The sequence below is a fragment of the Cygnus olor genome, chromosome 4 (genome assembly GCF_009769625.2).
Source record: "Cygnus olor isolate bCygOlo1 chromosome 4, bCygOlo1.pri.v2, whole genome shotgun sequence".
Lineage (NCBI taxonomy): Eukaryota > Metazoa > Chordata > Aves > Anseriformes > Anatidae > Cygnus > Cygnus olor.
Window position 1 is genome coordinate 16,297,825 of NC_049172.1, and position 23,620 is coordinate 16,321,444.

Consider the following 23,620-nt stretch of genomic DNA (forward strand, 5'->3'; position numbering starts at 1 on the left):
TTGGGTGATAGTGTGTTATATTACATTGTATTTCTTGTTGCTGTTACTGCATTTTATACGGTTGTACTCTAGCTACAGCTTTTGCCATTCAGCTCTTTTTAAGTCTGTCCTTTGGGACTCAAGTCAGGAGAACAAGTAGGCATGCTCGTGGGGACCACAGCCAGCATATTTGTACATGCGCCACATGTCACACCCAAATTCCTATGTGAGGGCAACATCAAACAATGGTTTTTGGCAGTACAAAGTCTCGTTCTGATGGTTGGCACAGATTGCCTGAAGGAAGAAGTTTTCTCTTTTGTCATTAGGCCAGTGTAGTGCTTTATGACTTCATCCTGCAAGTGTCTAGCTAGCAGCACTGGCCCTGATGGCAGCTGCATCGAAGGAAAGCTGTATCCTTTATCTAACAAGAGCTTTTTTTCTCCCTGCCTAATTTAATATTGTGTGTTTCGTAAAAATTAACATTCTCTGTTGGAGAGCATTACAATACACTGACATCTTTCTTCTTAGGGCCAGTTTTTCCTCACCCTGCCTCAGGGCAGAGATATTTGTTGCTGCATTAATGAATAAGCAAAGCTAATGAGATTTTACTCGTAGTGAAGAGCTTAAGTATATGGGGCAGGGGGTGTTCAGTGTTGTCCTGTGTGTGTTGGGGCACCTCTTGAATGTTTCCCTAAAGAGAACGTCCACCCTGTAGAAGCTGTAGTGGAGAGGAGGTACAGGCAGGGGGTTATTGCTGGATGCCTCTGCGCTTGGGGGGATTCGGCTGGTCTGCAGGGCTGCTACGTCACCAATTTTAACCTATTTTTTGCCCCAGTAGTGCTGCCAGAACTAAGGGTTATGATGTACAAAGCTTGACTGGGCTGGCAGAAGAGTGAAGCTAAATACTATTATGGGGAGGCTCAAAAAGGAGATGTATTCACAGGTCTCATTGGCAGCTGGATTCATGGATGTATTTTCTCTGCCTTTGGTTGTGTTCTGCGCTGCAGCACGGCACACAGTGGGCCAGCTCTGGATGTGTCCTGTGCTCCTGTGCCCACGGGAAGGTGAACTGCACCCACACGGGCTGCCCAGCCCTGGCTTGTGGAAGAGGGGAGCTGCAGTACACTGCTCAGGGAGCCTGCTGTCCCACCTGTGTGGGCCTTGGCGGTGAGTATCGCATCTGAACAGGGCTGAACTCTGGCTGCAGTGATCTCCCTGGCTGGGAACTTCGGAGAGCTTTTCTTTTTGCATTCTGTTCTGTTGGGAAGACACCGGGGTCAAGTGTTTCGCTTAATTCTCTTTCTGTTCTTCTACCGTGTTTACATTTTTAACAGCTTCATCCCCAGGCCAGTAGCAAATGATAAGATTTCAGCAGTGAGCAGATGTGCCTAATAGCTCTTTATTATGGCTATTGCAATTTGAGGGAGAAGAATGCAGATATTTCCTATGTAGGGAGGGTACTTTAGGCACTTACAGACTTGGACTGCAAGTTCCAGAAATGTCTGAGGTATTGGATACCTCTTCTTGCTAAAATCCAGTGGCTGAAGTGCATCCAGAGCTCTTAATTCTCAAGTCTAAAACCCTTGGAAACTGTTGAAATTGTTACTCTTATTTTCTGCTTTGACAAAACAGAATTTTGAATTCTGAGATGCATAAAGTCTGTGTTTTAACTGTGGGTGATGGAAAAGGGATTAAGGGACGCTGAAAAAGAAAATGGCCCGATGTTTTATTATCTCTTAGAGCCCTGCTACTTTGATGGCCGCTTGTTCCGGGATGGTGAGGACTGGCGCCTCGGTCAGTGCTCCAAATGTGTCTGCAGGGACGGCGCGACTCAGTGCTTCACAGCTTCCTGCCAGCCTGTGCTGTGCAACCAGGTGAGGACTCGTCGGCCTTCCAGGGATGCTGCTCCTGACTGCCTTCTTTCCCTTGGCAAGATCCATTTCTCACACCAATGTACAAGTTAGCAGGCACATCTTCCACGTGACAAGTGGGAGATTTGAAAAAGGGAGTTTTGATGTGCGGAGTGATGGATAAGTCTGTCGGTATAAATGTGCTGTCCATCTCCTCCCCTATACATTCTTTCCCCACCAATTTATTCTTATCATGCATTTGCTGGCTGAATGAGCACAAATACTCTCTAAAGAAACTGCACTTTTGGTTTTATAATTAAAAAAATGATGTAGGAAGGATCAGAAAATATTTTTATTTCTCTGGGGGAAGGAACAAAAGCACAAGATTTTAACGGGAGTTTGTCTTCATAAACTTTAGTATTTGGCTTGCAGCTTTGGACTTTTTTTTTTTTTTTTACAAGAACTGTAGAAATACCGTTGAAAAAGTCAGTCAAATTTCACCAGTCAAATGCTGGTAAAATTCCCCTTAGAAATAAGACAATTTCAGCCAAAACAGAAGTCTCAGAGCACTATTCCTTACATCTGCTTGTGTTTAAAAAAAAGCTAAAACTGGTAAGATGACTTACCCAAGCTCAAATAGTGACTCTCTGTTTTAGATCAAATGAGAGAACTGGGACATTTCTGTCTCTGAGGTCTTTGCTGTGGACAAACGATGAGTTCTTAGCGCTTAGGCAGTGATAAAACCAACCGAAACACCACAGGATTATATACAGTGCCAACACACTGGTCAGTAAAGACAGCAAAGTATGCACAATACGCTCTCTAAAACTGATTTGATTTTTTCTAAGTTCTGTTTATTATATTACGTAGTGGAAGTGCTTGAGGGTGTGTTACGCTCTTTGGATTTCTTTTCATTGAGCCCATTGTAGCAGGTTTTTTGGGCATCTCAGCGTGCTCCCTTACAACAGTATGCCATGCTAAGGACCTCTTGGAAATGCAGGAGCTGGCTCCCTGGGAGTCCCTCCTTCTGACCTTCACTTTGTTTTATAGGCGCTGCCATTTCCCACGAATGTTTTTATCTATTGTCACGCTCAAATGCTGAATCCAGAAGTTAAGCTCCCTTAAAATGTGTGCTTCAGCTGAGCGCACTTCCTTATAACACCGAGGAAAAAAAAAAAAAAAAGCAATAGTCATAAACCTTTTTTCCTATTGATGCTTACCCAGATTACTATTACTGGACCAGATGCTTGTGCAATTAACACTTTTTTTTTTTCGATAGAAGGAAAACCCACCTGTTTCTCTGCATGCTAATTGTTTTGCTTTGTCTGGAGATATTCAATTACTATTAGTTGACTAAGTACTGTGCATTAAAACAGATTTATGCCTGCTTTACATTCCTCCCTTTCCCACCCCAAATGGACTGATGTTGCCTGCTGACTGATTGCACTAATGTTTAATCAGCTAATCATTAGGATTTAATTAGTGGAAACAGAAATTACTGTGTTGTTGCCGTGATGTATCTGAGAATAATCAGCTGAAAGCATACAAGTTAATGTAGCAGAAAGCCAATTCTGATGGGGCTCCAGTTGTTTCCAGCCAAGGAAACATGCCTAGTGGAAGGAGCGTTGACAGGATGTGTGGGGATTCTGTTCTGGTCTCGATCACACCTAACATTTTGTTGCATGTGTCTTTTATCCCTCTCCCTTTCTTCCTTCTCAACTCCTTGTCAAAAGTGAATAAATAACTTCACCCCACAGGGTGACACCGCTATTAAACTCATTTTGCATCGTTTGGATAGAAGCTGTGCCTTAGTGCTGAGTGAGGGCAACTTCAAAAACACTTGCTGCATGCAGGAGGGCACCTGAGTATGTCCCACCATAGGAGAAGAGGATCTGTGGGGCAGGGCAAGCCCTAACTTTTTAGCTCAATGTTAAGACAGCATGAAAAAAGTCAGGAGTGAAGAACATGCTTTCTGGGCATGTGTTCTCCCTGAACGTGCAACCCAGCTCGCTTCTTGCTTCCAGTGCAGAATGAATGTCTGGCAGATTGAGCTCACCGCGCGTACTTGTCTGCAGGGAGCTTTGCCACTAGTTATCTCTGGCCAGTAAGCCACCAGAAGAGCCAAACAGAAGGTCTTCGTTATGCTATCCCAACAAAACCCACGATGAATGAGTTCTTTTAACTCTGCTGGCAAACCTGTGGTTGCTAAGTTTTATACAAAGTCATCCACTTTTTCTTTAAGACCTAGTGATTTGATTAACAAAGGAGATGAGATAATAATGCTTGAGCATTTCTGCACTACTTTCAGTCCACAAGTCAATCTTGCAGTCATCCTGATGTGGCTGGAGGGAGGTGTTGGTGAACAGTACTGTGCCCATTCCCAATCATTGCATTGTAGTGGGGGGATTTCACGTTTTGAACAGGTGGAATTTGAGGCCTGAAGGAACAGTTATATTGATGTGAAGTGCCAGCTTATCCCAACATGATTTAAATCAGTCATGACAAAGCTTAAATTAGAATAGTCTAAGTTTTAAGCATAATTTTATACCTGCACAGTCAGTTGGGCTGCATGGATTTAACTAAAGCATAGCAAATGCCTCTGTACAGCACTCCTGAGATGGTGAGTGTAAATCACACACTCAGAGCCTAATAATACAGCGGTGCCAGAAAAAAAATCCCTCCATCTCATACTTCAGTGTGCTTCTCTATATGGCTTTATATACACATTTTTTTCTCTGTCTATCTGTATACCTGAGCATGTGTCAGTACTTTTTTCTACTGCGTGTGTGTCTTTATCTGTACCTATATACCTATCTACATATCTGGGTTTTGATTGCCATCCAAAGAAGAGCCAGAAAATGGGAAGGGAGAAATATTTTTATTTCTAGCCTTCTAGATTGATCTCCTACTGCAAAGATGGGCCCCAGATTTTGGAGCCAAAACCAAGCCTTGAGTGACTGTGGTTTATCACACAGATAGTAAACGCCAGGAATTCCAGGCAGTGATGCGAAGTTGCATGTTGACTATCCATGCGCTTATTTTACTTGTCTCACCTGCTTTCTATTTAGGATGAAGCTATGGTTATGTCTCCTGGAAAATGTTGCCCAGAATGTGTTCCAAAGCCCTGCTCGGTGTCAGGAAGAGTGTACCAGGTAAGCTCTGATGAGCCACACCAAAAGCCAGCTGTTCACAAGTTCTGGCACATACCTCTTTCCCTTCTCCCTCACATCTGACTTTCTGCCAGCATTAATAGCTTAGTACAACCGTTGCTTTTTCTCTTCCTGGAAAGCCAGAAGAGTTGAAAGAAATTAGGACTAGATAAGAATTTGCTGGCAAGCAGGAAGAAAGTTTGCAGGGTGAAGCAGATTAGTTACTTTCTTTTAAACCTTTTTTGAAGGAGGAAAGCAAAAAGCACCGGTGAAGGTCAAAAGTATTCATAGCTTTCACTGTATCATCTGGAATTAATTCAATGCACTGTTTAATGAATGTACATATGTGGGGTTTTCTTTTAACAATACTTTTTTGCTGATAATGATAGTGAAGGCCTCCCAGTGTCACTGGCTTGCAATTAACAAGAAATGCACACCAGCGTCATTTAAGCCTCATACCTCTTTTTCCTGTTTGTTGATCATGTGGAAGTAAGCATCTCTTAAGAAAAAAATTGGTATTGGATACAGATATGCAGAAGGAGCCATCATATTTAACAGGCAACACAGATTTCTGGAAAGAATTTGGTTATTTATGGTGTTTTAACAATTGTATACATCTCTTGTGTTCTTTTCAAACAGCACGGTGAACAGTGGAAAAAAAAATGCCTGCACTGCATGTGCTTGTCACAGAGGAGAAGTCAGATGTCTGAGAGAGACCTGTGACTCTATTACGTGTCAGAAGGTAGTTGAAAATCCTTCAGCTCTGATGCCCAGGCTTCAGGTGTCACTTTGCCCACTTAAGGGTTCAGAAAGGGTTCAGAAAGTCCTGCTTAATGGTTGTTGATGTTTTGTAGGGGGAGAACAAAGTGCAGCGTTCTGGGAAGTGCTGTGAGGAGTGTGTGTCTTCCAAGGGAAACTGTTTGTATGACGGCACAATCAGGTACCACAGGGAGATGTGGAATATTACTCGCTGTGACTTCTGCCTGTGTGATGAAGGTCAAGTCACTTGTCACGAAGCAGAGTGTGCTAAAGTGGAGTGTGCCAAGGTAAGAGAGGTTTTCTTCTTTCAAAACGTATCCATCAAGTCCTGTGAATTTTTTTGCCCCCTTTTTTCTTCCTTTTTTCTCAACTGCCATTTTGAGACAAAGAAGCTGCCCTTCTTTTGGGCTTGTTTGGTGCAATTACCTTGAAAGCGCTTCACAGAAAAGGCGAGTGAAAACCTAGGATTTTCCATGCAAGGTTGACTGCTCAGAGGGGCTTGCACTGTGAAGCTAGCTAGTCTGAGTCAGTGGCTCATTTAACTTGGATTTTCTGCACCACTGCTGTCTGCCTGCTAATGGAGGGTCAGAGACATCTGGTTTCAGAGAAAACTTGCTTTACCAGGAGCTGAATGTGGGGAGAGATGCACGGGTCAGAGATAGTTAACAGCTGAAGAAGTGTTCCTTTTGTCTTCATTCGGTATGCAACTGTGGATTTCGGTAAGGTGGTTGGACATGGGAGACTGTGTTCTACTTTTCTCCATTTTTTCCATGCCATTGTGGGCATGGAAGTGAAGCTGATAAGGTGTTTTATTCCAAATGCTGTTTACTCTAAATACCTTGACAGGTTATGTTATAGTTGCTCTGTAATGGGTGTGGAAAATGCATTAGATAGGGTTGAATGTCTTTTATACACACGCGTGCACGCACACACACCTTTTGGATTGCCTTCGTGCACTGCGGTAAGACTTCTGTGTTTGTTCTCACTGCATCTGTTTTAATCAGTGGGTTAATACCTGATCATACCAACTACTCCACAGAGTCAGGGAAGAGAAGGAAAGGAACTGTGGCCTTCTGAGATGTCTCTTTCAGTGGCAAAGCTTTTCTGACAATTCCGCATGCATGATAAATTTTGACTAGTGGCACCCTTGTGTTGTGCCTGAAGTCCAGCCAAAATCCACACAGTGCACACAATGGGTTCACCAGATTAGATCGTTTTAATGTGTACTCAAAAAAAAAATTAGAATCCACACACAGGGTCCCAAACGGTGCATCATACAGAGAGAATGCATCTAGGAATAAAAGTGTTCATCTGAGATTGGGCCCTTTAAATAGCAAAATTGCATTGAGTGTGGGACCCAAACTCTTGTTGCTGGTGCAGTGCTGATGATTATCATCTGACCTCAAACTGCATGGAGAGATTTTTCTGGATGGAAAGTCGTGATTGTCATAAAATCTTGAGCACTTGCATCTGTTTCAGTCAGCTTCCTGCATGCTTATGGCTGTAAATTGGATCATTTACACTAATGATGATGGCATGCTGTCATGGCTCAATAGGGAAAATGATTTAATATTCATTCTCATATCTTGGGTTCTGACAAAGAATCCATTATTCAGAAAAGCTGGGGCTATTTTACAGGACGATAGCTGGAGATGTTAACACACGAGGTTCAAAAGGGAGGGTTCAAAAGTGTGCAGCATTATCACTCATGCAGCTCTTTTTCAAACGGAGGCTCTCAAAGGTAACCACCGAGCTCAAAGCCGGCGCAAGTAAAAATGATACAATTTATCAGAGTATGAACTGCTGCATTTTCGAATTGAATGAAGCGCGATTGCGAGGAGGACAGTGGCAAGGAGGAAGACAAAGTCCTTTGTTGTAGACAAGAGTTGTGTTCCCACTTGATAAAATATATTTGCCCAAGGATTTATTATCCAACATAGCTTCCCTCAAGACAAACTGGCTTCCCCAAGTTATGTGCAGTCATAGTTTATCTCAATAGTGCAAGGTGCCCATTAATTAACTGCAATAAAATATTAGCTCAAAAAGCACATAAAATATTTTTTTTCCTTTCCTTTTTCCTTTTTTTTTTTGAGGTGCAGGTTTGGATTTTAGGCATCTGCATCAATAAATCAGAGCTGATGTGAAGCTAAGAGCATTTGGATTCATCTCTTCATTAAGGCACTATTAATTTTCTGGTCACATCGTCCTGTTTAAAACATAATGAGGCCACAGATATGAACTGCAAATCCTAGACAGCTCAACGCAGTATAGCAGCATTATGTGAAGGTAGGGCGGAGGCTTAGCTTTTAAACCCTTTCAAATGAACCTGTGCAGAACTGCCGAATGAAAACGTCTGCGGTGGTTCTGACCTAATCTTCAAAAAGCCATTTTCAGCAGGTTACTGACGAGCTGTGGGTGCAAGTTATGTGGCAGGCTGGGATAGCTTTGGATCTTGAAGTGGGTGCACTCAACCAAAACTAGTCAGGCTGTCAGCATCACAAAATCCTGCTGGAGCACTTCCCAGCGCCCTGCTAAGTAAGCACGCTTGGTGACGAGGTTCAGGTACGTGCCCGAGGTGCTCGCAGGGGACGCTGCAGCCCATCTGAATGGGCTGGTGATGGTGCCTGGGTTGCCCACCTTCAATATTACTTCCAACAGCCCTAGCAGCCCCAGAACTACAGGATCAGGAAGGCAGAGCTTGCAGGGTGCTGTGTGCCTAACCCAGCCAGCAAGCTGCCAGCAGCATTCTGGTATTTAGAAGAAACAGAGGTAGAAGGTAGAGGTAGAGGTTCCCTTCCTTGCCTCCCAGCCCAACACGGCCTTCCAACATTCCCAACCTGAAATATTCGGAGTGATCTCTCTTCAGCAAAGCCACACGTGGCCTAGAAATCTCCGTAGCCTCTCCCTTTTCTGGCAGAGCAGTGTGGTTGCATTTTTGGGGGGTGTAGGGGAGCCATGTTCCATGCCTGGTTGTTGTTGGTTTTCCTGTAGTTCGTGTTTGCCTGTGGGTGGGGATGTGGGTAGGGTTGGGGGTGGGAGAGTTTACAACACATAACAGTGACATGAGAGCCAACCATCGCCAACGGCAATTTGAAATAATGATTTAAGCAGCAAAAATGTATAGAACCAGGGGAGATTCAGGCTGTGTGTGGTCCTCAAAGAGGAAATTGAAGCTGTTTCTTTTGATCTGTATCCTGGTTCCTTAAGATGGAGTCTCCCTCTTTCCTAAATATTCAGCTTCCACGAGGGCTTGTGACCAATCAGGGCACGTCATTCCTTTCTCCTGCTGCTAAATTCTTACCTTCAAACCAGAGCTGTTTAAGTGAATCCTGTGGAGTTATACATTTGTAACAAAGAACAGGCTTTTTCCATCTGGGATAAATAGAGCATGTACTTTGAAATTCTCTTGGGGAAAAAAAAAGCATTGAAAATGAAGGTAAGCTTCTGTGCATTTGAATCTTGACAGTGGTCCAGTAAAATGCTGGAGATGGACAGTGAATAATGGCATTCCTGTTCTCTGTATTTGGAGTGGATTCTACTGGGGGGTTCTTTGCAGGATTTAGGGATGAAGCAATACCCGTTCACTGAGTTCCCTGGCCTTCTCTGAGGTTTCTTGTGTGACTGCAATATTCATTAAGCACATTTTTCAGACTGTACCTACAGAGATGAAGTAGGATAGAGAGAAGATAACATGAAATTAGATACTGAAGATTGCATTCCAGGGCAAGAGCTGTTCTGCCTCTGCATTCCACAGTATTTTTGGTATTGTTGATTTTGTTTGAATTGCTGCAACCTTTCTCTTCACAGGGTGAAGAATTAATTCACTTAGATGGGAAGTGCTGTCCTGAATGTATTTCGAGTAATAGTTATTGTGTTTACAAAGAACATAGAAAAGCTGTAAGTATCTTGGTACTTTGGAGCACATAATAGAGAATTCTGCTTTAGAGGTTTGGAGAACCGACTCTCCCTCTCCAGTTCCAAGACGGATATTATTTGCAAGTATAGCAGAAAAATAATCCATTAATGTTATCTGCAGATTGCTTTTATAATTTACAGAACACTTGTTTATAATGTGTGCATCTGCTGCAGAGTTTAAGTTTGCCTTGCTTTCCTCTGTGCGGTATAATCAATCATTTTCCGTTAATATTTAATACACATACTCATTGCTTTCCTGTACATCTCGTGGAGTTAAAGATGCCTGACTTTCATCCGACACAGTAGAGGCTGCATAGCAGAGGCAACGTATAGACTTCTGCCTGTTCCGTCAATTATGATTTTCTCTGTAACAAGAGTCCATTGTTTTATGAATATTTTCAAGGAATGTTTTTTCTGAAGTTGAATAGAAGGAGCAGGTTAAGTATCTTTGTTGAAATGTACCAGTAATGGACTTTTCATTGCTCTGGCAGATAAGGGCCGCAGCTAATGGCTGCTGTTTGCCAACAGATGTGAGAAATGAGAAATTTAATGCTGCTCTTTCGTTTTTTTTTTAATGTTAACACATCCCTTTCCTTCCTCACATCTCTCTCTCTGACCCAAGTGAGGTAAAGCATACTCAGGTGTCAGGTTTATTCCGATTTGTGCTTTATCCCTTTCAAGAGAGGAACTGGCACAAAAGCTTCACGGGCAAAAGGCTTGCTGACTCTTTTCTGCCTCTTGACTTCCTCACCTGGTACCAGCAGAGCCTCAGCCATCGAGGGCAGCTTCAGTGACCTTCTGAGCAGACCCAGGGATCGCAGAGGGTGTGAGATCTCTCCCCTCCGTTGACTTGTAAAAGTAGGCAGCGTCAGGGGGGCAAAGGAGAACAAGGCAACAGAAGAGAGGAGGAGAGGAAGTCAAATGCTGCTGAGGTTAGAAATTTACCTTGTGGTGAAAAGATCATTATGCAAATGAATAGATTCACACCCAGAACAGACTACAGGTATCTGTTCAGAGAAAGGACAGATTCAAAGACTTGTTACTGGACAGTGAAAAAGAAGGGGACAAGTGAGGCAGCAAGATGTGGGAACACAAGAAAATACCTTCAGTGAGAGCAATTGAAGACAGGTGTAGAAGCAGAGAAGGCTGCTAACTGAAAAACACCCCGGTTTGGGGAGGGAGTGCTGAGAGGAAGTGCAATTAGGAATTCGTGAGCACTTTGCAGATTGCCTTGATCTGGAGGGCGAACATTACAGAGGTGCATGGTCCTACATCACCTGAAGCAGCCCCCAAGATGTTTAATTCGCTGCTAGCACTGATGTAGCCTGGAAATATATCTGGGGATTTCCATGCATGAGGAAAACACCTCATTTGTTCAAAGGCTCCCCGTTGCTGTCGAGGCAACAAGCAGCAGGGAATCCCCGCAGGGCGGCAGGCCGGCTGTCGCTGCTGAAGCACGATCCAAGCCTGGCCGGGCTGCAGAGCTTGGCAGCTGTGCCCGTGGCGCGGGGTGCTAATCCTGCCCGTTTGGTGTCACCTTTTGCAGAGCGGAGAGAAATGGAAGGAAGGGCCGTGCAGCGAGTGCGAGTGCCGGGACGCGGAGGTGATCTGCTTGCAGCGCTCCTGCCCGCCCTGCCCGCCGGGCAGCCTGCCTGCTGGGCTGGAGGGAGACTGCTGCCCGCGCTGCCAGCCAGGTACCGACCCAGCACCAGGCGGGTCTCACCGCCGCTCGTGAATTTTCGTCTTCAGTTTGCAGTTGTAAATTGACCGTTTTCCACATGTTTCTGGACCTGTTAGGGCGAGGCCAAAGGAGGGCCAAAAAGGTGATCACGGGGCTGGAGCACCTCTCCTAGGAAGAAAGGCTGAGAGAGCTGGGGATGTTCAGCCCGCAGAAGAGAAGGCTCCAGGGAGACCTCATTGAGGCTTTCCAATACTTAGAGGGTTCTTATAAAAAGGATGGAGAAGGACTCTTTACTCGGGTAAATAATGACAGGACAAGAGGGAATGGTCTTAAACTGAAAGAGAAGAGATTTAGATTAGACATTAGGAGAAATTTCTTCACTGTAAAGGTGGTGAGGCACTGGAGCAGGTTGCCCAGAGGAGTTGTGGGTGCCCCATCCCTGGAGGTGGTCAAGGCCAGGCTGGATGACCAACCTGATCTAGTGGGTGGCATCCCTCCCCATGGCAGGGGGGTTGGAACTAGGTGATCTTTAAGGTCCCTTCCAACCCCAGCCATTCTATGATTCCATAATTAAGGTTTCTGGAGAGGCTTAGGGCTCCATCCAAAGGATGGAAGACAATCCTGCTGACTTCCCTTCCCTTAAATCATGGCTTTCCACTGGCAAAAGATGGGATGGTGTTTTGAAAATGTTTTGTCTATTCCTTTATATTCCAGACAGCAAGTTTTATAAGGCAGAGGTCTGCACCTTTGCAACTCCTAACAAGTGTTTTGGAGTTTATGGGCTCCTGAGTATTTCTCAGGAGCGGGAAGGAGAAGGAACCTGCCTGCACTGTCAAGCCACAAGCTCACCTGGTGCTGGATGGCTTCCAGTTAATAATTGTTTGGAAAAATCAAAATAGTCTTAGCTATGTGTTAATTTTGCATATAAATTCCTTTTTCTCCAGGACGTTGTCGTTCTCCTTCATTTACACTTCACAGTTAGTATGCTTTACATTTCCTACTTGGTAGGCTTTATCTGTGGTTTGCTAATTTTTCATATTGGTAGCTGTTCCTGTTGTATTCATCTAACTTTGGTTTTATCAGAGTGCTCCAGTTAATGGTTTATCTGAGTAAAAAGAAAATAGCTTCACAGTTTAATTATGCTGTCATTTCCAGGAGTGGCTTGGCACATTTGCCATATTAATGTTTTAAAGCTTGTTATTTACTGCATGCTAATAAAAATGCAAAGCACTACAAATTGAAAAGTGAGGAAAATGGGTTTTGGGCAGTTCAGATACAATTGTCCTGGATTTTCAAAAGGGAACAGTGCCTGCATATACTCCTAAGGAGAGGACAGATTATAAAGTGCTCTCAGCACCCATCTGTTCTCCTTCTTATCAAGAGGTACCACTGTGTGCTGGTTACCCTTGAAAATCAGGCCTCTTCTTTCAGCTTCTGCAGTGGTAGTGCTCTGCAAAAGGCATCCTTTGAAGTCACGGCAGTGGACGAACAGAGCCAAACATGCATTTTTGTGTCCTGATAGGCAAATGGAAATTTCCCTTACCAGAGCCTACAGTTTTCCCTTAATTTTTTTTTCTTCTGTTTTTGCATCAGAGTGGATGAGAAACAAATGCAAAACCCAGCCTGCAGCAGTTCAACCTGTGAGCCAGGAGCACCAGCTCCTAACACATCTGCATCTTTAAAGCCACTAAAAATTCATGGCTGCTTCTCACAGATGTGCTGGGGGAAGCAGGCAGACAGAAGCCATTTGTTCTCAGCCACTGTAGAGCATCTAGCCCTAAGCACAATGATATTTTGGTGAAAAACAGCAAATATGCCAACTTACTGAGAACATTTGTGTTGGAGCAGAGGGATTTTTTTTGTACTTAGAGAAAAATTGCCTGTTCTGTGGCTCTCCGAGCAGTCAGTTCATTGTCAGCCTGTAAGGATCGGGCAGCATGTACCTTCGGGAAGTTACTCTAAGAAATAGAGAGAGAACTTCCTATTCATTTCTCCTGCTTTTCCACTTTGGATTCCTCGTCACCTTACAACTGTCTGCCTTCTGTAGCTCCTGAGTCCCGATTCTTTCCTTAGGTACAACTGCCTGGAAACTTGCAGCTTATTTAGTGTAAATGAAGGAGAGTTTTCAGCATTGAGTCCCTTTTTGCTGACTCGTCAGCAAAAAGGAGCAGCTTTTCTTCCAATGAGCAAAATAAGCTCAGTAGTAAAGAAAAAATAGTCTTCCTTCTGGCTTCTGCAGGGAGATCAGCCGTGCCCTTTGAGAAAATAACCTGTGGTCAAACAGTGTTTGCTACAGTGCTGGGACACAAAGCTTTTGACTGGAGGGGATGTGGTCTGCCACCTGTACTTTGACCAGGTGTAGGCACAGTCTTGACTTATTGCAGGGTTTGGCTGAAGGAAATTCAAATTTAGGTAGTTTTGAGCCATTAATTCCTGATGACCTAGGATTTTTACTGTTGAGCAACAATGTGGACAATGAACATTGTTTTTATCAATACTCTGGGAAACCAGAGTCTCAACAATACCCTCCCACATACCAGAATAAATAAATAAATGTCATATTTAGCCCCTTGCATGCCATTTTGGAAAAAAGCCACTCCAAAACTAACACACCTTGAACCAGCAACGGAAGCTAATAAAGAATGTTACTTGGATTTTGGAGTATGCATTGCTTTATGTCTCCCTGACTGAAAACACTCCTCTTGGTTTTTGCCTTTGTGTCTTTTCTTTGTGCTAGCTGAGTGCCACCCGGACTGTTTGACCTGCTCTCACTCCTTTGATCACTGCAACGCCTGCCATGATCCAAGGAAGCAGCTGCAGAATGGGCGCTGTGTGGAGACCTGTGCACCGGGCTTCTACCAGGATGGGGGCACTTGCTTAGGTAACCTCTGCAAGAGTTATATGCCCTGTCAGATGACTCTTCTGGGGCTTGCCGTGCTTTTGTTTGCAGGATCTCCCAGGCTTACTATAAACAGATTGTCTGGCTCTGCTTGGAAAAGCAGTCAGGCACATCCTGAACAGTAACCATGAGCTTAAGGCTTTCAAAGGTTTCAGGTGGAAGCCCCTGAAAAATGTGAATTCTCAAATTCTTTTGCCAATGTGAGACAAAATTGTCTCTTAATCAGAGCAGGGGTGTCTTGCTGCATCAAGATGTTTAGAATTAATACATCCTTCTTTTCCTTTGCTTTCTCTTGGAAGCCTGCAATGAAACATGCTCAGCCTGCACCAATGGATTTGAGTGCTCCTCGTGCCGGACATCCCTGCTAATGAAGAATGGGCAGTGTGTGACCTCGTGTGGGAAGGGGTACTTCCAGGATCAATTTCTGTGTGCAGGTAACCCGAAGCTAAAAAGACTGCAATGCTTTGTGATAGCAAAACAGCAGACAAAAGCTGTACCCAAACTATCAGATAGATAGACTCTCTGTTGAGGGGCATGCTGTTGACATAGGTGTTAATATTCACCCTAGAGTTAAGCAGGGAGTGAACAGAGGAACCAAAGTCATACAGTGTAAAACTGATTACTGGTTGGTTTACTCATTAAAATTCCTCAGCTGATGGGTTTGGTTGGTCTAAAACTCTGTGCTTTTGTACAGGTCAGTTTCTGATTTCCAGCGCTGTCCTCTTCCAATTCAGAATTCTCTTCTGGAAATGTTACTGGTGGTGTCGAGGGTTCAGAGCAGGGTGTATGCATTAATTTTACAGAGGATATAACACCCCGAACCGTGCCTGACAATCTGGTCGCCATAAGGGTTTTCTCTTGAGTTCAGTGTGAACTAAGCTGCAGCTGCTAACGGCAGACCTCTCAGGAGGCAGTACTCTGACGTGGAAAATTATTTGGAGGAATGGGGGATCGATAGGACCCAGAAAAACGCACAGAAAACACTTCTTGGAAAAGTTTTACCCTGTGTTACCATTATTCCTTTCATATGGTGCTCTCTCTTCCTGAAAGTTTCTTGGGCTAACTGTTCTCAGGAAGCATATTTACAGAGTAAATTATTAATTCCATAAGACACTGAGATATGTCTGAATCCTACATCTTAATTATTAGAAAGACTGAGATTAAGATTGGCATGTTACAGTTTTCTCTTTGATGGAACCATGATAGTGTTTTTATGAGCTTCCTCCACTCCTTTGAAATATTTGTATTTTTCCCAAACTGTAAAGCAGTTGCTTTTTCATTGTGACAGTTTAATTGTTTTCTCTGAAGTTAACACTTTTCTCCTCTTGGTGTTGGCCTTTTTAGAAAGCTTTTAATTTCTACAGCTCTAATTCAGCAGAGGTGTGAAGACCATGCTTAACTTCTTGAGCCATCATTTTAGTTTCTTTGGGACTGGCCCACCTGCATAAAATTAAATACAGGCTTAGAACTTAGGGCAGGTTTCAAGGGAAAGCACTTTTGATTCCAGGTTCAACTTCCTTTTCTAAAGTGGTTTGCCTTGAAGAGCTGATTATTTGTTTCAGGTTCTGAAAATTTGAGAAACCTGTGTCTTTCAGCAGAGACTGGAAGACTAGGGCCCCATTGTGCATGTATAAATAGAAAAGAGAGACCCAGTCCAAAAGAATTTACAGTCTTAAGTACCAAATAATCTTCTACTTCATTTGGTTTTATTTTACCATTTCCTTTCCACCTGCTCCCAGTGTTTTAATTGGCAGTGCCCATGTACTGCTGGAGCAGTAGGGAAAGGCTAATGTTTCATTTTATTACTGGTTTGTAGATTACTGATTGTACATTCCATCCAAATTTGCAGTCACGCATGCTTGTAGCTGAAAGTCGCTGGGAAAATTTGTTCCTGTTTCCTCAGAGGAATTAAACCAATTTGCTTTAGTTCTGCCTGGCTGCATTTTCTGCATAAAGTAAAACCAGTGGAGAAAGTCTTAAATTTCAGATACGGTCCCTAACTTGTTTCCATTCACTCTTTCTTTGTAACCTCTTCATTTTTATAAGTCTGTAATCTGATTGTCCAGACAGGCCTTAGGCTGTTGAGGAATAATTTTCTCGTAATCGTTCTAACATCTGCGATAAGCATGTTCCAAAAGCATAAAAAGGATGAACGGGGCTCTGTTAATGGTTACGGTTCCAGTAAACTCTCTTTTGAGGAATTCACTCTGGAGATGAAAAACACCTGTAAAAACAGGTTTCTTACTCCGTCCTGCTGCTGAGACACTGTTGTCAGAGTTGCAACAAAAGGCAAGGAATTAGTCTTTCCTTTTGTTCACGTTTTATCACATCTGGTTTAATTGAATCCATTTGAAATTTTGCAGTGCAGTTGTTTGATCTCTTCCCAGTTTTAGTCTTATGGCAGGCTTGTTTCCTGCCTCCCTCCCTACACCTGCTTCTGTAAAGTATTAAAACCAGTAAGAGAAAGTAAAGTTGAGAATAAGAAGTGATAGATTCAGATATGCAGTGGTGTATTTAAAGGTCATGGGTCGCTTTGACCTGGGCTTGTGGCGGAGCAGTAGAAGCAGTCTTCCCTGTCAGAAACAGGCCGTGGAAACAGTTAAGAACCCCCCCGCCAAAGGCAAAGCAAAGTGAAGCAAAAAGAAAAGATGTCTGCCTGGTAGAACAGAAGGGCTCAAAGGACTTGCAGTGCTCAGTGCTCTCATTGCATTTTTCTAACTTAATTATTTATGTTTTCAAGATTATTCAAAAGCCAAGGCAGAACGCAAGTGTTCCTGCTTTGATCTCCCAAAGCGCCCATGTTGAAACGTGTAACTTGACACTAACAGACCCAGCTCGCTCTGCAGCAAAGCGCTCGGATTTTTGTTCACAACCTGTTGTTTTTCTCTGCTGCTTCCTGCCTGCAGAGGCTCACCTGGAGAGGAAATGACCGAATGGGTCTAAGCTGACCTTGCCCAGCCCACAGTAAGGATGGCAGGTTAGAGGTGCTTACTGGTACCACGCAGCACAGAGCCTGGACCCTTCTGTGCTTTCCCAAAGCCAGGCAATAATTTTGCGTTGTGGTCTTGCTGGGGTGTCCTTTGCACTAGCCCTCCCGCTGTTAAGCCAGGGAATATTACATGTGGATGAGAGACAGTTTGAGAAGTGGATCTTTAATTGTCTGATTTCTGGTCAATCATAAAAGAACAGAAACATCACTATTCAGGATCTCTCATCTTTAAAAAGCCTTGGGCCCGTGTCACCTCTGCGTGACTCCTGAGGAACAGCACAGGAAGAGACCCGTCGGCTCAGGAGCCACTGGAGTGCTCTTGCTCTCATCGAGAGGCAAGACCTCTGAAGTTTTGTCTGGTTAGTGTTGATTTTCTGCGAAGATACCTAACTGCAGCTTCATGGATGCCATTGCGTCAGCTAAGGCAGAGAATTGTGCATCCTGTTGCAAGAGAAAGGTCAAATACATTCTTCTGAATGTCTTGCCTTCAGCGGCAGCGTCTGGTTAAGGTGCAAGATCTTGCATGTGTGTCCAGTATCCACACTGAAGGGAACAGGGAACACAAAGTGGCTCCTACCAAATCTGATCTGAAAACAGCGAGGAAGGGTGAAAACAGTTTCCTGGCAATGCCATCACTTCTGTTGACGTGTTTTCACACAGCCACTTGCTGCAGGCGAAGATGCCTTAGCTGACAGTGGCTCATTGAATGCTTCCATTTTTCCCCTGCTTTTTCAGTGAAGTTGGTGACTGGCTGTTGGGGCAAGGAGCAGCTGTCGAGTCTGGAAGTGATCCAGTGCTAAAAAGAGCCAAAGCTTCTGCAGGCAGGGTGTGTCAGAGGAGTCTGTGGGGTTTGTTCTCAGGGAGGGCTTGCAAAGCAGAGCTGGTAACTGGGGCACTGTGTCAGAGCTTGGTCTCTTGCTCCAAAGACTTGTCTGTTGTCCCACCTTGCGGAGATTGTCACTGACCTTGTACTTTGAGTCGTTTGCTCTCCTTCCAAATGCTAAATGGGCCTGTCTTGCTAAGAATCAGGTTGCATCCTTTCCTTTTCCTCCCTTCTTCCAAACCCACTGCTTAAATCCCCTTCCTTTCTGGCTGAAAGAAGATGTATGTCAGAGAGATATACTCTGTCAAGTAGTCTGGATGCAGAGGATCTGTTTCTTAGCTTTTTGCCAAATTCACTGCACCTTCTCTGAGGGTCTGACGACCTCTGGCAGGTTGTAGTTCCTTTCTCTCACTGTAGCTGAGGTACGACAGAAGTCATCCCCCACCTGGGAAGACCTGCAATTTCAACACAACAGCTGCCTCACTTGAAAGCTGCTGTGATACCCTGCCAAAAAGGCTTACGAGGGCCAGAGCCAGAAGTGAAGGTGAGCTGGGAGAGAGGGTTGTTGGAACCACGATCAGGCGTGGGTGAGGACAGCCCTGAAGAATGGCTGCGTGCAGACGGGGGCAGAGAGGCAGTACTGCTGGGCACCATCTCCAGAGAGGAGCCTGGTCCAGCCACGGCGAGGACCTTTCCAACATGGGTGTTGCTTATGGTGGGCTTAGACCCAGCAAAACGGCTGCTAGTGGAAGGAGGCCAAGTCTTTCTTTCGCCCTACACAGAGGGACAGCTTAAGGCAGCTGTATGGGAGAACAGGCTGAGGTGAGGAGGTACTCAGGAACACTTGGTCTGCTGCAGGCAGCAAACGGTGCCAGGTGGGAGGGAGAGGCTTAGAGCCCAAGCACGGTTGCCCAGCTGACCTGGCTTTCATCAAAAGGGCATTTTGAATACAGCTGTATGCAAGGCTGTCTGGTTTTGAACGGAGTCTGGAGGCCAGGCAACCATGAGGGAGAAGCCTTTCCTGGAAAGGAACAGTATCTCCAGAGAGGACTTGAGAATTTTTGGAAATAACTGGGTAACTTCGGATGTGTCAACGCATTTAGGCAGGTCAACAGTGAGGAGGTCAAGCTGTGCAGTGGGAAATGTAGTATTAGGAGCTCGAGTCCTGCTGTCCAACCTTTCCAAAAGATGTTGAAAGTTAGAGAGAGCTCAGAGAGGAGCAAAACAGTTGTGGCTGGAAGGTGAAGTGAGGACATTTCAGTCCTTAGGAATTTACAGCATGAACTCATACTCTGCAGTTAACTTGCAAGTGTAGACGTGCCCTGAGAATCATCCAAGCTGGAATGAGATGCAGCTTTCTATCAGCAAGGGAAATTATCAACTGGAGCAGAAAAGTGTGCACAATCTTTACCTTGAGATGGGATGCCTGGTATTCATCGTGTTGTGATTCAGCCACGATTAGATGCACGTGATAGTTGTGACATATGTGCTGGTTTACCTTGCCGTAGGAGTGAGTGGTGGAGAGCCTGTCGGGTGCAGGATGATCGGCATCCTTGTGAGAGACTCCTCACATGGAAGTATTCAGGAGATAGAATAGTCACAGCTTTCTGGAGACATGAGGAATAATGCAGGAGAAAAGTGAGCAGCCAGTTGCAAGGCAATAGAAGAGGAAGATGAGAAAAGGTAAAATAAATAAAGGTGGAATTAGGGAGAAAGAAAATCAAGAAGGTCAAAGGACCAAGTGCTGGGCATGTACTCAAATGTCCTCTGCCTTGGCCCCATAAGTTCTCCCTTTTCTAACCCCATGCATGTCACATCACACCTCTCTGTGTTCCAGTTGCCTGCCTATGAGATGGAGGGGATAACGCTTCCCTGCCTTGGGGAGTGATGAGATCCACTCAGATGGGGTGTTTGTCTTCTGCGCAGTGTGACTCATATATAAGCACAAACATAGGTGCTCCATCTCGTTAATTAACAAACCACAAGAGCAATTATGGCCTGAAGCAGACAGAAGAAGCATAAAAACCATGCAAAACAGGAGTGAGAGGGGAGTGTTGGTGATTGCTTGTTTGCTGTAAACTTTAGAGCTACATGCTCTGCTGCATAGTCATTCCTTCTCCATTCTGCACTTGCCCTGAAATATTAGATGTCGTCCTGGATTGGAAACACTTCACTCTCACCTGTTCCTGGGGTCAGGAAGAATTGCCTCTCATTTAGGGGCTTATTTTGGCTGGAAGGTGTTTGCTTTTGTCACTGTTCCGTACATAGGCGTGCTCTTAGTTGTGTGGATTAAGCTTCCCAGAGAGTGCCAGGTTTATTGCTGACCAGCTGCTGCTGCATCTGCTGGTCCCTGCCTTACACTTAACTCAGAGGTGAGTTTTTCTTGAGTGGCTGCAACTTCAGGCATGTTTGTGGATATGGGGCAAGTGTCATAAGGTGCTGTTTTATCCCACCTGCTGTGGTCTGGGAGCACAAGCATGTACCTGCCTCATTGTGAAAGACTAAATTGAAGAACATCTTTGGTACATATTTGGGCGTAATCGAGAAAAAAATGTAACGGTTAAAGGAACTGTAATTTTTACAGTTAGTGCAAGCACTGGTAGGACAGGATTTAATGTGCGTCTTCTGCACGGATCCCATAAATGGTGAGCACAGTGGGCTGCATTTTCCTCACAGCTGAATTTGGAGAGTTTTAAATAAAACTCCTTCAAATAAAAATTCAAATAAAAAGCTCGTTCAACAGCTGCTTTGGGAGGCAGAATTGATCTCCCTACAGCTATTAGCTGAATTGTAAGACATCATCATGGGTTGAGGATGACTGTTCTGCCTACGTGTTCCTGTGCCCAGGTTCCTGAAAGGGCATTTTTACTGCCTGTACTGCCGGCATGTGCTGGACTTCAGGTATATGGTGTCAGAGAAAAGACAGGCAGTGCACACTGTCCTGGACCAGGGACCCACTGCCCCCATGTCCCCAGGAATTACTGAGTCTGATCATGGAGAAATTTCTGCCCTGCCCAACAAGGGTCAGCCAACAGCCAGAACTGAGTTATTCCTGCACAGGTGCAGAGTCCTGGCAGGGCAGAAAGAGTTGTTTCTGGATGTAGGCCATCTTGTTTCTAATTTTGCGGGATCTTCACTGCAGCCCTGCCGTCTGATTTTGTGTTTGCTCATGAAGTTGGCTTACTGTCAGTAGTTGCTGCAAGGACTTGATTGCAGGAATGTTTTTTCAGTAGTGTGTGACAGGGACTCTTCCCACTTCCCTTCCGTTTGGGCTCATGCAGCACCCAGCACCATGATGAGCAGGACTTGACAGGGTTACCAATGTTCTCCTAATCTGACTACAGCTCCAGAGACAACGCCGATGTATGTTATATGTCACACTGCGTGTACAAAACAAAGGTGTAAATCATACCCCTGAGATGAGTCGACTTGAAAATACTAACATAGCAAAAGCCGTTATCCTTTGTCTTCTTTTCCTTTTCTGAAGTAGTGAGTGCCTCTGAATTTAAGATACAAAATTGCAAATAAGTGAATTGCTGCAAATTCTTCATTTTAAAAAGATGATTGGAAGTCGATCGTTCATTAATCTTTCACCTTTCTTCCTTGCAGCTTGTCACGAGTCCTGTTCCTCGTGCTGGGGACCTGCTGCCAACAATTGTTTGTCCTGCAAAGACACGTCACACGTGCTAAAAGCAGGGCTCTGCGTGGCCAGCTGTGGACAGGGATTTTATCTGAAGGATGGAATCTGTAGTGGTAAATGCCTGTTTTCTTCCTCTAATTGCAAGAAGCTTGAGAAATGCTCTACAAAACAGAAATCAATATTTCATTTAGCCATGCAGCAGCTGTGATTTTATTCATGTCTAAGAAGCCAGATGCACCTTGTGCATAAATATCGGATGAGGAAAGCTGATGTTTGTTTGTAAGATTATTAATTCATTTAAGATAATCAGATGCTGAAGGGTTTAATTTTTTTTTTCCTTCATTGAACAGCTTGAAAGCCTGACTGAGTTGTTTCTGGGGGCTTGACAAATCCATTTGTCTGCGGAAAGAAAAATGACCCTTGCCAGGAGGTTTCTATAAATTTGATTATAATTCAGCATCACAGTAACTAATACCTGCACAACAGATGAGGCTTGAGAGCTGGAAAGGTTTTCTCAGAAGAAGGGGAAGAGAAGGCTGGAGGGAATTAAAGACCCAAGTCAAACAGATAGTGAAGGGGAAAAAATCAAAGGTTTTAAAATGTCCTGCAACCATTCAGGCCCTTCTTGTGTTTCTGGTGGCAGCCACCTCCAGCTGCTTTGAAGGACTGTCCAGCATAGCCGGTAGTGTTGATGCAGGGGTTGGTTGCCTTTATATAGCCCTATCTGAGACACAGCTAGCTAGAAAGCCTAAAACCTGGAGCATGTTGACAAAATTGTTTCTATTCTCGCCACTTCTGGATGGGTCGCACTTTGACCGGGTTCCCCTTCAGTTTGGTTGATGCCTATACCAGTAAATTTGACACACCTGTGTTTTGCAATGCGCAGAATTGAAATCTTACATCTGTAGCTAGAAATAATGTAAGCCTAAAGTGAAATTTTACTCCAGTGCAGCTTGGCCATATTTGTGATTTTATCGCCAGCGATTTCTCAAAACTGCATAGCTGTTCCTCACAGCCGCCAGGATTCAGGCCTTTCATCTTCCACCAAAAGCATTGATTTTGATACCCAGCTGGAGACCTGTAAGCTGTTCTAAGAGAGGCTGCCTGACTGGTGAAAAGAAACAAAAACTGGTTAAGTAAAATGCCTGGCCCCTCTGAATACATGGCAGCAGTTCTGCCGACTTAGGGAAGGCAGAGTTTCATACCGCTTCTCCTAAACAACAGGTCAGTTAACTTCAGAACTGATTGCCTGGGAGAATACAGACCACAGGAATTGATTAGAAACGTTATCATGCTTGACTTTAGATGCATTTTCACACTTACAACTTTAATTTGAAGAAAAGAGAAAGAAGGGGGAGAAATAATAATTTTTTCTGCTCAACTTTTCTCCCACCTTTTATTTCCTGCACAGTCTGAGAACTGATGTTTGTTGTACAAAGCTATGTAGATTTATAAGATGGATTATTTCTGAGACCATTGGTGAACAGGAAAAAAACAACCAACCAACCAACCAAGCAAAAAACATTAGCTGGAAGGTTTTTTTCTGTATGTCCTGGGACATGTATACCTGTCTCTGGATTCACTGTGTAGGTGGTTGAGCTTTTCATTAGGAAACAAAAAAAAAATAGATGGAAGAGTGTCTGGTCTGCATGCAATATGCAAAGTTGATGTCCACTTTCAGCATAAGGTATCACTCAGTATGGCAGCAGACAAAAGTTGCAGGCAGGCAGAGTCCTTTACACTGAGTTTCAGAGCATTAATGTAATTTTAGCTCAGCCACCTAGTTGGTAATGTTGCTGCCGGGAAGAAAATCCTTTCAGACCTGAGGTGTGTGCTGACCAAATGGGAGGCAACCCTGCTGCAGGCAGGGAAACAGAAGCTGGAAAGCAGCAGTGAGATCCTCCACCCCACTTCACCTTGCTGGAGCATTAGCACC

General features: G+C 44.3%; 1 protein-coding gene across 1 annotated transcript in view; it reads left to right on the forward strand.

Moving 5' to 3' along the window:
• Nucleotides 1–23,620, forward strand: part of FRAS1 (Fraser extracellular matrix complex subunit 1) — a 160,954-nt gene that overhangs the window by 55,739 nt on the left and 81,595 nt on the right. The window contains 11 exon segments of the mRNA XM_040555411.1: nucleotides 987–1,146; nucleotides 1,720–1,853; nucleotides 4,898–4,981; nucleotides 5,618–5,632; nucleotides 5,634–5,720; nucleotides 5,833–6,024; nucleotides 9,545–9,634; nucleotides 11,199–11,346; nucleotides 14,071–14,214; nucleotides 14,532–14,666; nucleotides 21,654–21,797. Of these exon segments, the coding sequence (XP_040411345.1) occupies nucleotides 987–1,146; nucleotides 1,720–1,853; nucleotides 4,898–4,981; nucleotides 5,618–5,632; nucleotides 5,634–5,720; nucleotides 5,833–6,024; nucleotides 9,545–9,634; nucleotides 11,199–11,346; nucleotides 14,071–14,214; nucleotides 14,532–14,666; nucleotides 21,654–21,797 (1,333 nt within the window).